The 16,243-nt window shown below is 36.6% G+C and overlaps 2 protein-coding genes across 2 annotated transcripts; one reads left to right on the forward strand and one right to left on the reverse strand.

Annotated features, from left to right (window-relative positions):
- Positions 1-1,623: 1,623 nt before the first annotated feature.
- On the forward strand, positions 1,624-3,955 carry LOC113696205 (uncharacterized). The gene has a single exon (XM_027215593.2). The coding sequence runs from the start codon at positions 1,973-1,975 to the stop codon at positions 3,740-3,742; it is 1,770 nt and encodes a 589-aa protein (XP_027071394.1). The 5' UTR covers positions 1,624-1,972; the 3' UTR covers positions 3,743-3,955.
- Positions 3,956-12,980: 9,025 nt separating this feature from the next.
- LOC113694600 (probable receptor-like serine/threonine-protein kinase At5g57670) lies at positions 12,981-16,230 on the reverse strand. Its single transcript, XM_027213444.2, has 7 exons — positions 15,822-16,230; positions 15,471-15,725; positions 15,235-15,392; positions 15,028-15,107; positions 14,796-14,931; positions 14,560-14,709; positions 12,981-13,331 (listed from the first exon to the last, which is right to left on the reverse strand). The coding sequence occupies exons 1-7, from the start codon at positions 16,042-16,044 to the stop codon at positions 13,164-13,166; spliced, it is 1,170 nt and encodes a 389-aa protein (XP_027069245.1). The 5' UTR covers positions 16,045-16,230; the 3' UTR covers positions 12,981-13,163.
- Positions 16,231-16,243: the final 13 nt, after the last annotated feature.

A 16,243-nucleotide genomic window follows, 5' to 3' on the forward strand; every position in this document is an offset into this window, starting at 1 on the left:
AATGTGATTAATATTTAAAAGTTATCGGAACCAAGATATTAAATTAGTTAAAATTTTGTTAGATACGAAATTTCTAACAAGATTTTATGGGAGTATGAGTAAATGTTTAAGAAATGCAATACATGTTCTTGGTACTTTGTCACAAATTAGCGTTTTTTCACATATTAAAGTAGTATTATTTGTGAAATGCAAGACAAAAATTGTTTAATACAAACATATTGTTTGGATTGCAATTTATTTGCCAAAATATATTTGCTTATATCATCATTACAATTTCCAACATACCTTTTAATCTTCCCAATTACCTTTTTATCTCACATACACCACGTCACAAAAAGTGCTACAGTAAAAATATCTCTAATAATTCACAATCCAAACAATATGCTTAAGAATTTACTTCATTTAGGGGAAAGGAGGGTATCGGGTGGAAAATTTCTAAAAAGGGAAAATATTTGTGTTTGGATTGTAATTTTTCAAAGAAAAATTGCTACGTTTTCCGTGAACACATTTTTTAATCACCTTTTTACCTCACATATATCAAATTGTTGCCGTAATTTTTTTACAAAAAATCCAGAAATATGCAATCCAAACAAAGCTTTCAAAAATTTGGAGGTGGCTGTCTTTTTCAAGTTGACATATGATTTTCTTGTGATAATGTTTATCTTGGACTATGAGAAAAACAAAAGAACATCCTACTATGAACTTTATAAACCTTGTTAATTTTTCTATTACATAGTACTAATTGTTCAAATTCGATACTTTAACCTGTTTGGATTCATGAGTTTTTGAAAAATAAAAGGTATTGGTTTAGTAGAAAAGGCAATACTGCAGCAGCATATGAAATGGCTAGGCGTGCCAACATCTTTTTTTTTTTCAACAGCCTGAATCAGACTTTTGTTGTTTTATAAACCTAATCCCAGAATTAACCTCAAAAGCCGGCAACTCTTGAGGCAATCCCAGGGACTTATATCCCAACCCAAACCCAACCCCAACCCCGATGTGGGACAAATGTACCTATAGGGGGGACCTGCTGCTAAGTGCCAACATCTTATATATCAAGATGTAAGAGTGCATAAAGATGGGCACTAGACTTTATAGTCATTTATTAATAAAACCGTCTTTCATTAAAAAAAAAAGAGTAATTTGAATGCATTTGGATGTTAATTGTATTTATAAAACAAAATTAATTTTAAAAAGTATATAAGTATAAGAAAAGATAATAATTGTCATGTTAGATTGGGTCTGATTTAAATATACTGACGAGTGATTGGAAAAACTCAACCAAAAAAAAAAGACCAGTTCTAAACTTGTAATTAATGTAGTTAATGAGGTACTAGTTTTTTTTTTTTTTTTTGTCAACCCAGGAAATATTTCAACTTTGCCAGACTAATCTCCCTGGACCTGGAGTACCCTACCCCCAAGAGCACCCGGGCGATATGTGAAACCAGACTCACACCGTGCCTCATGAGAAATACTTCCGAGAATTCATTGGCTGAGCTGACCCGAGGGACTAATGAGGTACTAGTTAGTAGGCGCCAAAATGTGTTATGGCTCGACTTTTCAATTCTTCAGGACTAACGGTGAACTTGGGCAGCTGGAGGAGCAAACAGTTGTAAATCAAAAGTCGCACCATATTAAAACTTCATAAATAGTCTAAGGATTAGTTAGCAAATTTTCCAAGCCTGTAAAAATAGCAAAAACCATCGGCACTTGCCCCAAAACGCCCTCTTAGGGTTTCTCTAGCTTCGAATGCACAATCCCAATCTGAAAACCGCGACCCAGAAAATGCAGAAAATCAAAGCCAAGGACAAAACGGGAACCACGTCTACTGCTTCCTCCACGACCTAAAACCCTATAAACCCGCTGCATCCACGAGTACAGTACAATTCGGAGCCACTCCAACTACCTCAACCCTTCTACCTCCCAATTCCCAGATCCATATCTTTCAAAACCCCACGATCCAAATTCCACCATGAAGAAAAAACCCAGAACCCCAAAGCCGAAACCCTTTTTAGCAACCCTCTCAGCCTTACCTGGGCCGTCCTTGATTAAGCACTTAGCGTCTTGCAACGCCTCAATCAGATCCCAATCCCTCAAGCTAATTCAAGCTTGGCTGTCAGACTCTCAAACCGAACTTCCCGAGGATGATATGAAAAGGCTGTGGAAGGGGCTTTTCTATTGCCTTTGGCATTCGGATAAAGCTCCTGCTCAAGGTTTACTCATCAACCGTTTGTCTTCCTTGCTAATTACGCTTGACCCTTTGCTTTCTTTGCAGTATTTTGGCTGTTTTTTGGTAACTCTTCGTCGTGAATGGACCGGCATTGATCATTTGAGATTGGATAAGTTTTACTTGCTCATTAGGAGGTTTGTGAATGGGGTTTTTTCTTTGATGAGGAAATACATGTGGGATTTGGAGTATTTGGGGAAATATGTTGAGGTGTTGGAGGAAAAGGGGTTTTTGGCCAACGATAAATTGTTGGGTAATGGGGTGAATTATCACGTTGTTTCTGTTTTTCTTGATGAGTTGAAAGGATTTAAGGTTCCGCTGGCGAGAAAGGAAGTGGTGCAGTGTTTGTTTAAGCCGTTCTTTAGTGTCATGGGGAGGTCTTTGGATAAGGTTTTGGTGGGAAAAGTGAAGAGTTGTGTGTTTGATACTTTGTTGGACGGAGGAAGGGCGTTGTTGCAGCGAAAGAAAAACGGGGTTGATGAGAAAGATGGTGAAATTGGGGATATGTTGTTGGGGTTAATCGCATTGAAGATGGGGTTTTCTGGGAGGCTTTATGAGGTGGGAGCATCTCCTGACTGTCTTCAGGGGAATAGGAAGGTGGTTCTTGGGTTGCATGAAGAATTTTTGAAGCTGGAGGGGGAAATGCAAGCATCACAGATTGATTTTGCCATTCCAGAGTTTAACGAGGTTGATGACAATGATGGAGAAGAGGTGCCTCAGTTAATCCCGATAGATAATGGTGTCAGGGAAGTAGTTGCTGCATCACAGGATGAAGATGCTGATCCTGTTGTTGAAAAAGAAGGGAATATTAAGAAGAAGAAGAAGAAGAAGGGGAAGGAAGCAGGCGATAAAAAAGCTAAGAAGAAGAAAAAGGAGAAGGATAGGGTTATGGACTATACCTATAGGATTGAAGAAAATGGTGTAGTTAATGCTAATTGTTCAGAAAACTGCAATGCAGGTAACGTTTATGCCTTGGAAAATGCGAATGCAGTTTCTGCTAATGGTTATGAATCAACCAGTGCTTTCAAGAATGATGAAAGTGTCTTGGAATTCAGCGAGTCCGTGATTTCAAATCTTCAGCTCCAGTTTGAGAAGATTGCTGCTGAGCAAGGTTCTGATGATGACTTAAAGTCTTCTGATGACTTGCCTCTAGTCGCAATGAAAAAGAAGAGAAAGAGAGCTAAAAGTGCAGATAGTCGTTGCAATCCAGAGGTGGGCACTGAAGGAGAGGATGGACTAGATGCCAGTGCAAAGAGTGCCAAGAAAGTGAGGTTTGCAATGAAGAATAACTTGATCTGGAAGCCACATAGTCCATTGCCACCTCAAAGTTTAAGGATACCACCCTCTCTTACTCCAAGAGGTAGTGCACTCAAAAAGGGAGTACCTCCAGGTCCCATCAGAGAAATGCCTCCTGCAACCAAGAAGGTGAAGCAGAAGAAGAAGGGACGAAAGATATTAAGGACAATTTCTCCTGGCATGAAACGACTCAAGAAGGTCCGAGTTGTTTCTGTTTAACAATCTCTGGAATCCTGTCATTGTAAGTTTAGTTGGTTAGTGCTTTTATCCTTCAAAAGTGTGGGAATCTAGAATATTGTGTTTTGTAGCTGAGGTAGCTAAATTGGATGGATAAGAGTTCAAACGTTGTGATTTGTTTCTCATTTGTTTCTCATTTGCATACAACAGTTGAACTGAAATCTATTACTTTGGACAGAAAAAGAATTTGAACCATGATCGGCACAGTTTAATATCCTTTTAGCTGATTTTACCATTTCAGGTTGCTTCTCTGACCCTTATTTGGGGAATACTCTGTCGTTTAATTTGAATATCTTCTTGCTTTGTTTCTTAGGATGCCATTGTATACTTCTCTTTAGCTGGAGGTGAGTTTAGTCTTGTTGCATATTTTTCTTTTACCATAAAGATTGTGTTTCAACTGACTTATGGTGTCTTATCAAATTTGTTTGTGTTAATTGTTGTCAACTTAGGGAAGAAAAGTTTTTCGTTTGCTTTATGGATTGAGTTCACTATATTACATTTTTGAGGAAAATGCTGCAGGATTTTCTTTGGATAGCTGCATCTTTTCTTCTCCTGCTGTATCTTGTTGTATCTGCGTAGTGTCTCTTCCATTCTTACATATTATCTTTCTTTCCTTTTTGTTTTGCTATATGATTGCCAACTCCTGAATCATAGGTAGGATGACAAGTACGATCACATAGAGATGATTTTCATGATTGCTGTGATGGACATGCATTTTGTACGCTTGATTGTGTATGTCACAATGTTGAATCTTTATTGATCAGAAAGAAGTAGAGATGATTGGATGCTATTGTTTGTGTTGTAAACTGGCTTGTCATGCTCTAATTTTGATTTAAGTCCTATCTTCAATGAATAAGAAATGCCTAGTTTTAATGTTCTTTCTCTCTCTAATATGATTGAATAGTTTGGAATTCACAGCTTGCTCATCCTAGTCTAATTTAAGAACATTAAGTAAAATTTTGTATTTTAGCCCTGTAAACCATGGATTTATTATTTGATGAACAGCAATGCTGATGGAAGCATGTTTCCAGGTGAAAGTATATATTTGCTTTCTGCATGTCCTTTCTCAGCAATGGGAATCACTGTTTAGCTGGTAAAATGGGCTATTACATACTTAATTCGGGAGAGCATCCATGGCTCAGCTTCAAGGATAGAGAGCATAAGAAGATCAGTATGCATAAAAAGTATATATAGATTCTATTGATGAAATACATGAAAAGATAGAATGCTTGAGATTTATGGCTTGCTATATTTGATGCATTTGGACTTGTTCAACTTCCAAATCACTTCCAGATTTTAACAAAGAGATGAAGCATGACAATTCAAGGTTGGATCTCCATGGCAAAAACAAGAAAGTTACTGGCCTTCCTGCGCCCCAAAAAAAAAAAAAGAAAAAAAAAACGAGCAGCCTGATGAAACTGAGGTTGTTCAGATGTGTGTAACAGAGAAAGAACATAAAAAGCATTTCTCATCTTTACTTGGTCATCCTACGTACCAAAATTAGAAGGGATGGCGATTATGGGACCAAAAAATCCTGCTAGTGTTTAATCACCTTAGGAAAGCAACACGAAAAAAGGACAAGTAAATGCGGTATGGCGTTTGACTTAGAATTGAGTTGCTATGTGCCCTCCAAATATTATGTTGATTAAGATCAGCTACTGAGATTCCTTTCCAATAAATTGTGCCAAATCATTTAGAAGTGGTTGAACATGTGTGCATTTCCTTTGGAAGGAAGCATTTTGGACATACCCATTTTGCCCCCACAGTGCGATCACAATTGAAGTTGCTAGAAGCTTAAATGGAGATGTAATGATTTATTTGATAGACTTTTTAAGATGAAGTTCGGGTCTAAATTAGCTCAAAATGTCGTGGATTGAGATGAGATTTAAGGAAAGCATTACATGTTACCTCCATTTTTAACTTTTTTTTCTGTATCTTAGTGAATGAGTTTTCCCTTCTAAAGAATCGTGATGAATTTTTCTGCTGTTCCTTAGTTGTGTTAATGCTGAGGCTTAGCTTGTCAAGTGATTATTTCTGTTTCTTGGTTGTGTTAAAATTCCTGCTCAGCTTTCCTTGGTATGTGTACTCAGATGGTTAGTTGTATGGAACTTGATTGCTCAGAAGAGAAATATCGTGCATTCTGGTTCAGATCTGTTTAGTCGGTGCCTAGAAAGATCTGCTTAGGAAGACGAATACTGATACTGACAAGTTTAATCCATGTTCTCTTTTGTTTTTCTCCCTTTTTTTTAGTTCCTTCTGGAAGTATCAAGTTTTGCAAATGCTTGTTGCAAAGCAAAGTTGGTGCTTGCATTTTTCTAATCTTATCTTCTCATTTCTCAAAGCTAGATTGTTGCTAAATTTAACCCTTTTTAACTCCTGAAAAGTGCTTCTCCCAATGCTTGAGATGAATTTGCTCCAAAGTGCTGAAAGTTTGGTATACTGCTGAAGTCTTCTCTCGTTCAGCAGCTACAGCCTCTCAAGCTCTGAGCATTGTCTCATTATGTGTTTATTGTGCACGAAATTTGTAGAACACCGATGAAATGGGGTAATAAAAGTAGTGAAGGTAGCGCGTATTCCTATCATTTCTTTGAAAACGGACTATTGCATGTTGTTAGCGTTGAAAGTCATGGTTGGGCCAGTATTACCTGCTTGATCCAACGGGTTTGGTGCTCGGGGATTCCTTTGCTATATAGAAATATGATAATGGCGGCCGAGGACTACCTGGGCTGATTCATTTTGCGTGGGCTTTCCTGTCACCACATTGTCCTTTTATTTCTCGTAATGCCATCTTGGACAAGCTTAATTTTTTCGTTGCCAAATCTGCTGATGTTCTTCTTTGGGTTCGAACATTTATCCTTTGGTTGTTACTAAGCTGCTGATTCTTTATTCTTCCTTTCCTTGTGTGTTGCCGCACTGTAACTTTTCTGGGTAAGAACCCCTTTTAAACTCGGATCTCCAATTGCACAGCACAGATACTTGATAGGGCTTGTAATATTTATTTTTCCTTTCCAATCAAGAAAATAATATGGAACAATGAGCAACTCAGGCTTTGAAATCATCCCTATTGTTAGTATTGAAAACCAATTTTTGTTTTTGTGTGTGCGCGCTTGTTGGGGGGGGGGGGGGGTTGGAGATAGGGTTGCAAACGAGTCGAGTCGAGTCGAGATTTGGCCTAATCGAGCCGAGTTTCGACATAATTTCATTGAGTTCGAGCTCGAGCTCGACGAGTTGACAATTTCAAGCTCGAGCTCGAAAAAATAAAAAATAAAAATTCTATTTTTTTAAAAATAAATAAAATAATATTTTTTTCTTAATAAATAATAAAATATTAAGGATATATATGTAATTTTACTAGTAAAATTAAAAAAATATAAAATATATATATACTTAAAATAAAAAATAAAAAAAAAATATATATATAAATATTTTGAGCTCGAACTCGACTCGAACTCGATATTGATTGAGCTCGAGCGGCTCGATTCGTTTGCAGCCCTAGCTGGAGAGGAGAATGGAGTGTTTGAAGTTTAATTCCCTCTTCCCTCCAAAACCAAGGGGAAGAAAAGAAATATCTGTGCAAGGCAGCTAATGATAAACCAAGATGCGTTTGGAGGAAGGGATTGAAATCTTAAAGGGGAAGAAAAGGTGATGGATGTGCTTGCTAGTTGATGGGTGTCTTCGAATTAAGCAGCCTAACTTGTGATTGTTTTTAATGACTTTCCCTCGTTACTGGAAAAGGGAAAACGGTCAGGACAAGATAGTTGTAAATTAGATCCAAAAGGTTACCATTCCATGGTTTTTAGAGAAAGCAATTTCTGATACGGAAACAAGAAAAAGAAACAAAAAAGACTGATCAGTAGCATTTGTGAAGTATCAAGGCCTAATCGTTTTGGTTGTATAATGACCACTGGGCAATTGTTAACATGCAAGTACTTGATAAAGAAACTTTACATCACTGATGTACCATCAATAATAAAGTGCTGGTGTGTTGAATAATCTTTTGCCTTGGCTCTTCAAATGTTGTTACTATTTCCTGCCCACTGCCCATAAGCTTGAGGACTTTGGAGAAACGTAAGAAACTGATTGATTACTCTCCTACATCTCGATCAACATAGGAGGAAAAAATAAAATAAAAGCCACTCGGGTAAAGTTAGGCTAACATAACTGCTGTCCCTTTCTCAAAGATGGATTCCCACCAGCCAATAAATTGCCAAATAACTTTAGAACAGGGAATTGGAACAACATGTCATGTCAAAAAGCTCATATTTTGCTTGCTAATCTTTTACGCCATGATGTTTTGCTATTTTAGATGCCACAAAGGGTTGTTACATTCCTTTCAATAAGCCGCGAAGGTATGGAGGATAAAACCGCCTTGATTCTTGGTAGACGAAAAATGACAGGAAGATCTGCAGAAAGAACCACTTACTGATATGTTTGGTTTAAATTTCTATTGTGAGTTTATCAGCGAACTCTTCAACAGAAAAAAAAAAAAAAAAAGTAAGTTTCTTTTCATCTAAATTGCTGCATCCTGACATTTACCTGCTTACAACTATGTTGACCACTTTATTTAAACATAAAAAAGCAAACATGCAAAGACAAGATGTACTTGTTTGCTCTTCGTAAACTAATCCTAACAACTCTTTAACTTATTACATTCTCCAGGTTCCCGTTAGCAGCTGCAAATTTATTATCATCAGGGCATGACAATTGATGTCTTGGTGGCCACATAGATTAGAGTTAAAGGGAGAAAAACAAAAAGAAGGTCAGCTGTAGCTGCTCACCAAAACCCTCTGGACTTGTCCTCTTCTTGCATGTAGCAGTTAACCTTATCATACTCGACTTATCATTAATAAAATCCTTAATGCTTAATTTTCCCTTGAGCTGATGCCACGCCTTCAAGCCAACCTCTTAGTTAATTTCTGATCTTCCAAATCTTAAATTCTAAACAACCTTCTACCAAATTCACTTCTTCTTCTTCTTCTTTTTTTTTGCCCCTCATTGACAAAAGACTAATTATGAGTGACTTCAATCCCACATCCTAATTCTCTTCCTTTGGGGCTTTAGGAGTTCAACTAACTCTGGTTTTTTGATTCGTGGTGCCTCGGAATAGTGGCATCTGGTGCATCATGACGAGTACCTAAGAGCAAATTAATTACAATGCCGAATCCACTAGGACAAAAAGGGGGGCCAGTCCTACCTGTTTCATCAACTCCCGCTCTTGTGTTGGCATGCAGAATGTGGGATACACTATACTTAACATTATCGTATATTAATTGAGGTTTTAGAATTTACTAGCAGACAAATATTGTCTGAATCCTAGTGAAGAATCCTAGTCCAACAATACATTACTATATTATGTATGTATGAATGTGTAGGTTGTACTTTTAATTCATATTCATATACATATACTATGTATTTGAAGCATTAACTGCTGTATTTCGGACCATTAATATTAAATTCAGGCTTCAGCCCTTTGGTGGTTGAAATATCCTCATCACTTTTTCCATAAAAATAAGAAACAGCCTTGTCAACCTTGCCAAGGTGCCAGCTGTGGCTTCCCCCACATGAACTTGTATTGAAGGTTATGTGTGCATATGTGCTGTTCAACATTTATGTCCATCAGTTCACGCACTCAGCGAAAAAAATTGGGCTACGGAGCGGTTTTATTTTGTGTAATATTTTTGGCTAAGAAAAATTCTATACTAAATGATATACGACTTGAGTGATAAAAATAAACTAAAAGATGGCTTGTCTAGCTCTTTGATTTTAGAGGTTCTCGTATTTGTGTCTATCGCTCAAAAATGTCATAATTTTCAGTTGTTTTTTTGTAGGTGGACTTTTTTTAACTAATGAGATATTGGGTTTTAACTTTGTTACAAGGTTCATCAAAAGCTGTAAATCCAGTGATTCATTAATTTATTAATTGTGGATGTTATTTCCACTTTTTCTTCCGTGAAAAGATGCATCACAATAATTGATCTTGTGATCGTCTGTACGAATCGCTTTATAATAATATTCTTTCACCACCTTGTTTAGCTTATTATAATGTACGGATATTTGCAAAGATTCACTCGGAGGGGAAGATAATTTTAAAGCTCATATTGGTGAAATAGTTGTTCTTTAGTACAATATTATCAATTAAATAACCTATTAACATTATTGTCATAGCACTCATCAAGCAAATTTATTCTTACATTATCACCAAGCTTCAGATTAAGACGTTTACATTTTAGGTGTACAATAAGCCAATGGTTTCAACAAAATTGTAATAGCAAAAACTAGGGGCAATAGTAAAATTTTTTAATGTTACTAATTTATTCTATATTTGCACCTCCTGATTTTTCAAAGCCCCCCTCTACACCTTACTTTGCCACCTTAAACTTTTTCATATTTCCTAGAGGTGGCAAAATGGGCGGGATGGGCGGGATTTGCTTGGGTTTGTGATGGAACCGAGTCATATGGGTTTGGGCCCAACCTTACCCATATGTGTTTTGGGACTAACTTGGGCGGGATCACTTTGGGATGGGTTTAGATTGATCCCGCCCAATACCCAAATCTATTTTCTACATATTTTTTTTCCTTTAATTCATTTTTATTTTTTATATAATTTTAATATTTTTGATTTATTAAATTTTTTTTAGTTTTATTAAATAAACATGCAAGTGCTTTATACTCAAGATTCCCATCAAAAATTGGATTAACAAATAAAAGAAAAAATAGATATACAGTCATATTCCAACATATATCAAGATGGCCAAGGTACTTAAGGTGTTGAATATTTATTCTCATCATTGTCCAAAGATGACAGGTCTAAATTGACTGAAATGTTGAAAATTCTTGTGGACAATGACTAGGAAAACTACTAGATTATATTCTCTAGTATGACTATAAAAATTGTTAAAGATAATTTTTGAATCTAAGACTCCGTTTGGATTGGCTATTTTTTCAAAAAATAAGTTTTTCAAATATAATGTTACAGTAATATACAATAACTCAAAAAACATCCCATCCATATTAGTATATCAAATATTTCAAAAAAATTTTATAGTAAAAATTTTTCATATACACTGTTATAATAAAATATTTCAAAAATACCCCCCAAAAATAGCTAAACCAAACAGAGCCCTTGTTATTTGAGCCCAATGGGTACCCAAGTATTTCCCAAGTATTCCCATCAATTAATGGGTACAATTGGGATTTGTCCCATTTTAAACCCAATATCAAAATCCAATACCCATCCCGCCCAAAGTCCCCATGGGCATGGGTAACCCATTGGGACTTGGGACAAATTGCCACCTCTAATATTTCCTTAGTTCTCTCCATTTCCCCATAGAGATATAAAATTTCAGTTTTATCCTATTAAAGTTTACAAATTCACCATGCAAGAGAGAATGTGAAAAAAAAAAAAAAGACTTGGACAATCGAAAAAACGGTTGGCATTATTCTTTAACGACGTGCACTTATTAAAATGGTTGCCCTCTAATCCAACCTTTGGTCCTGGTTCCGCCGCTGCTAACACCAACTTTAATTGAGAAAGCTAATCTCCCTTCTCAAACTTTACTCGAAGAAAAGGTTCCAAATTGATTTGATGATAACTAGTATGCAGCTAGATTCATCTTCCTCCGACATTGTAACTTGTGGACATTTGTGAAGCAGAGAAACGTAACCAAGGAGCACTATGACTTGATTGGTAGGTTGGTCTTGATTGACTCGATGATTAGGGAACGAGAGGGGTCATCATAATTGCGCAATTAAAGAAGTTCCTGTTACAAAAACCTGTAATTTATAGTTGACATTGATGGTCGGCAAAGGTTCCACCTAGAATGCTTTAGCTTTGATGGGCTGTTACTCTACGAGTATGGCTCGAAACACCACTCGTGCTATGAAAACAGTGGAATGACGTCTCGTTGATAAATCTGTCACTGTCCTAATCCATTATCCACACCCGTCAGTTTTGTCTTACCGCTCTTTAGCACGCCTTGTTAAAATATCACAAAGGCTTTTAGCATTTTTGAATTAATTCCAAACTACCCACTTTGTTATGTTCTCCCGTTGTTAATTCTTGATCAGTTGTAGTAGCAGCATATTTTGCTTCTTGCTTGCCCTTTTTTTTTTTTTTGGCCCCTCCTTTGGTTGAAACTTGAAAGACAATTATTTATTTGAACATTGATCTCATCAAAGAGTTTTCTTCTGCGACATGGTTTTCCTAGATATGCTTGCTAGCTTAATTTGTACTACTACTAAATTTTCAGTTCGTTATGAAGGAAAACTGGGTTTTACTAGAATTCTCTTATCATTATTGTGATTCCTTAAAAAAGTGAAGTTATGTAGCAGTAAGTCGTAATGTACAAGAATTACATAATGCCAAGACTAATTAGTTTGTCTCCCATGATCATGAAATTAACGGCATATATTTGTGTTTTCTTTGTCATAGTGGGGAATCCGGCAAGACAAGTAGTATAGTGTTCAAATCTGGATATAGTTTCTATAAATAAAGGGTCGTTCTTGTTTTACCTAAATTAGATTAGCTTCACTGTATACTGTGTGTGGCCTTCAGAATAAAATGATCGAGAATATTTTAGGAAAAGAGTATTAGAAGGATGGAATCCAAGAACAAAAAATGTTTTAACTACTCGCTGCACATGGAACTAGAATCCTTTTACTCAACTAGAGGATAAAACTGTTAATATTTTACACCCACAGAGCCAGGAGAGGAGTGAAAAAAATAGTAGCTGAAAACTACATAGCTAATTCCAAATATTCTCATATAAATAGTTCTTTTTTTTTTTTTGAAAAAAAAGAGGGGGTCTTTCACTGCCTTTGATGGGCAGAAATTGATAAAGAAAGAACTTCACGGGCTTTGAAGGAATATGCCCGTTTAAATTAGCAGATGCAACTGTCCATGCATCCATCCCTCTTTCTCACGTTATCGCATTATCCACATCCTGCCAAAGATGTTCTCTCAATTCTGGAGAACGTAGTTTTCAATTGAGTAACTTATAAGCAAGTCCAAATTTATTAAATAAAAGTCTGTTTTTTGTCCACAAGATGACCCTTGTGCTACAATGTTAGAAATTCAACATTTTTCCCAACATGCTCAAGACTTTTGCCCTTCTTCCCGGCAGGAATCACTTGGCATGTTGGATGGCAAAATTTATGCTACATAATTCATGAGTTGGCAAATCCTGGAGTTTGATTGGTATTCAATCATCAAGGCACCACGTTCACAAAACTTTCCTATAATTTACTTCTGCATAAGCTGATTAATGTTACACTGTGAAAACAGGTCCCATATAATGCACGAGAAACGACTATAGGATGTTTGCGTCTATGGCCTTTGGTACTAAATGCAATTTTCCTATTTACATGTCAACTCCTACTAGCCATGTAGTAATAGGGATTGTTTCTAGGAACTCCCGGTTGAGATTGAGTCGTGTGGAGAAGTTGAGAAGGAACTATGATCAGATTCACATTCCAGATCCTCAAACCCCCAAAATTCTTCTTGCTCCTCTTCTTCTTCTGGCATTTTCCAATTTTCTTCATTAATTTCCTCTTCCAACATTACCTCCAATATCTGCGAGTGCAGAAATCAAGAATTCAATCTTGGGAAAACCCAACTTCATGATTAAGATATATAAGATAGTTATAGCCTTATAGGTGATGAGCTTGAGTAAATAACCCATTACCTAAGATGGACAACTAACAGGAATTGGCAAACGTGCAGACAAGCAAATTGAGCAGAAGGAGACAAATGCGTTATAGAGAAGTTGAATATTTGTATCGAAATAAAAACAACATCGTAGAAAAATGTGGCTTCATGAAGCTTTATTGAAGGACCCACTAATAAATCACCACTGATTGCTTTGGCTGTTTTTTCTGTCGCTGTGCAATGCTCACATGGGAAGGACCATTATTTATTTATTTATTTATTTTGGATATTACAACATAAAGATTTTGATTTGGTAACAAACAACATCAACTAAATGATCAGAATTTTTTGATCAGAATTTATGAGAGGGAGCTGAATTAAAATGTTCATCGGGACCATCACCAACGGGGACTCAATCATAGTTTAAGTTTCTGTCTCAAGAAAATGAAAGTAAAAATCATCTCATCTCATATATGTTATTAATAAATGTAGAAGACAACAGATGTCATTAAAACGTTAAAGTATTTTGATACCCAAATCTTGTCATGTGTAAATAGTCAAATTTCCATTTGGTGGGTCAACCAGTAAGCCTCAGTCTGATTCAAGAATTCACTTTCTTTAAACAGGGTTTGATTGGACTAATCAGCACTACTGCCTATAAACATATCTGTCATTCTCATGAAGGTAAGAAAATTCCTCAATACTCTGGTTAATTGTCGATAAAAATGGCAAAACATAGAAAGAAAATGATGTGCACCTTAAAAAATGATCAAATTCATATGTTGGTGTAATTCCCATGAGTTCATATGTCTATGCACATAGGTGGCTAGTAGATTAAAGAATATGCAATCATGTAAAGAATATGCAGTATTCTATCAGAAGTTCAGGACAGCAAAGTGGATTCAGCGAGCATGTCTAGCAGAACAAGACAAAACAGGCTTTTTAAATACTAAACTTCACATTTTCTAGAGCAAGTTGGATGGTTTGGGACAGAATTGCTTTATACTTTATCAAGAATCAAGCATGCATTTTTAAACAGGATTGATGAAAAGTTCAATGGGAGTAAATGCGTTGGAATGGTTGCATGACTTGATCAGGTTTTTGGCTGAGAAATGATACAGTAATTGTGGTAATTGAATGGAAATAGTAATACCTCACTCATTGTGGGACGCCAAATGGAAGAACCTCGAATGCAGAGGGATGCTGCCAAGGCAAGTCTGTCAAGTTGTTTAACATCATAAAATCCTCCAACTCTTGGATCTACCACTTTTTCAATCTCCCCTCGGCTGAGTATAGGTTTGGCCTATTGAATTCACTACCAGGAATTAGAAAATTGACTTTTCCATCATATGTTAAACAGGAATCCTAAAATTGGCTGCCTTTGATTACCCAGCTGTGTAAGCTTTGATGAGAACCATCTACTGGTTTTTTGCCAGATAGAAGCTCCAGCAAAAAGACTCCAAATGCAAACACATCTGTCTTCTCATCGACAACACCGTGCATGAAGTATTCAGGTGCTAAGTGCCTGTAAAATCGGTAAGAAATACATTTCAGCACAAGACCCAACTTGTAGCAGATTATGGAAGAAAGAAATAAAAAAAAATGTAGACAAGTAATCTACCCAAAAGTTCCTTCAATTGGAACAATTGAATGGTGAGTCCATTGTGATGGAAGCCATTTTGCAAGCCCGAAATCAGAAATCTATGAATCAAACAAATAGTAATGAATAAAAAATATCAGTCTTGGTAAAAGAGTATCAAGTGAATCCATGAGACAATACAAGCAACTATGTAAACTTCTCCGGATAATTAGGCTATACGGTGGATACCTGTGGTTCAAAGTCTGTAGTCAATAAGATGTTTGAAGCCTTGATGTCTCTGTGGATTATTCTTCTGGGACAGCTCTTGTGCAGATAATGTAGGCCTCTGGCAGTTCCAACAGCAATCTGATGCCTTGTTTTCCAGTCCATGGCAGGCAAGTTCTCATCTGATAAACGGTTAAACTACAAAATGAAGTTCTGAAATGCAATGATATCGTCTAATAGACTTGTGGTGCTGAGCATACCATGAAGAACAGAAGCCACAGAGCCCTTAGATGAAAATTGGAAGATAAGGTAAAGTCCATTGTCAATACAACAACCAAGCAATGCAGTTACATTTGGATGGCAAACATGTCCCAATGTTCCAATCTCTGTCAAAAACTCCTTCTCTTTCCTCTCATCATCGGACGCTTTGGTCAGCATTTTCACAGCAATTGCTTCCCCACCTTGCAATTCTCCTCTGTAAACCTCTGCATATCCTCCTTTTCCTACCATATTCTCTGATCACCCCCAAAAAAAAAAAATCATCATTGTTGTCCAAATGGAAAAATGGGATGCTAAGAAAAAGAAGATTGAGTGAAAAAAATAAAAGACACCTGGGCTAAAACCATTGGTGGCAGCAAAGATTTCTGCATAGGAAAAGCATTTCCAAGAAGGTCTTTTAAGAAGTTCTGCTGGTGGAGGAGAAGCACTGTCTGTTTTGGATTTATTGTTACCTTCTTCTTGGGTAGAATCAGAGTGTTTTGGAAGTTCATCCTCAAGACTGTGTCTTTTGGGAGAAAACAGCCTCTTCAAGCTGGCAGTACGAATAAACTTCATCTCTGATGAATTGTAACTTTTCAATTGTACTTGTTCTGTACAAAATGGAAGCCAAGAAGTAGAAGACTACAATCTCACGAACCCGTCTGCTATTGTTGTTGGTATTGTAAGGTATAAGGAGACATCGTCCAGAGAAAGAGTCAAAGGAAGTCTGTACTAATGCATTTGTTGTTCTGAACACACCTCACATACATTGCTC

The sequence above is a fragment of the Coffea arabica genome, chromosome 6e (assembly GCF_036785885.1).
Source record: "Coffea arabica cultivar ET-39 chromosome 6e, Coffea Arabica ET-39 HiFi, whole genome shotgun sequence".
Taxonomy (NCBI): Eukaryota; Viridiplantae; Streptophyta; class Magnoliopsida; order Gentianales; family Rubiaceae; genus Coffea; species Coffea arabica.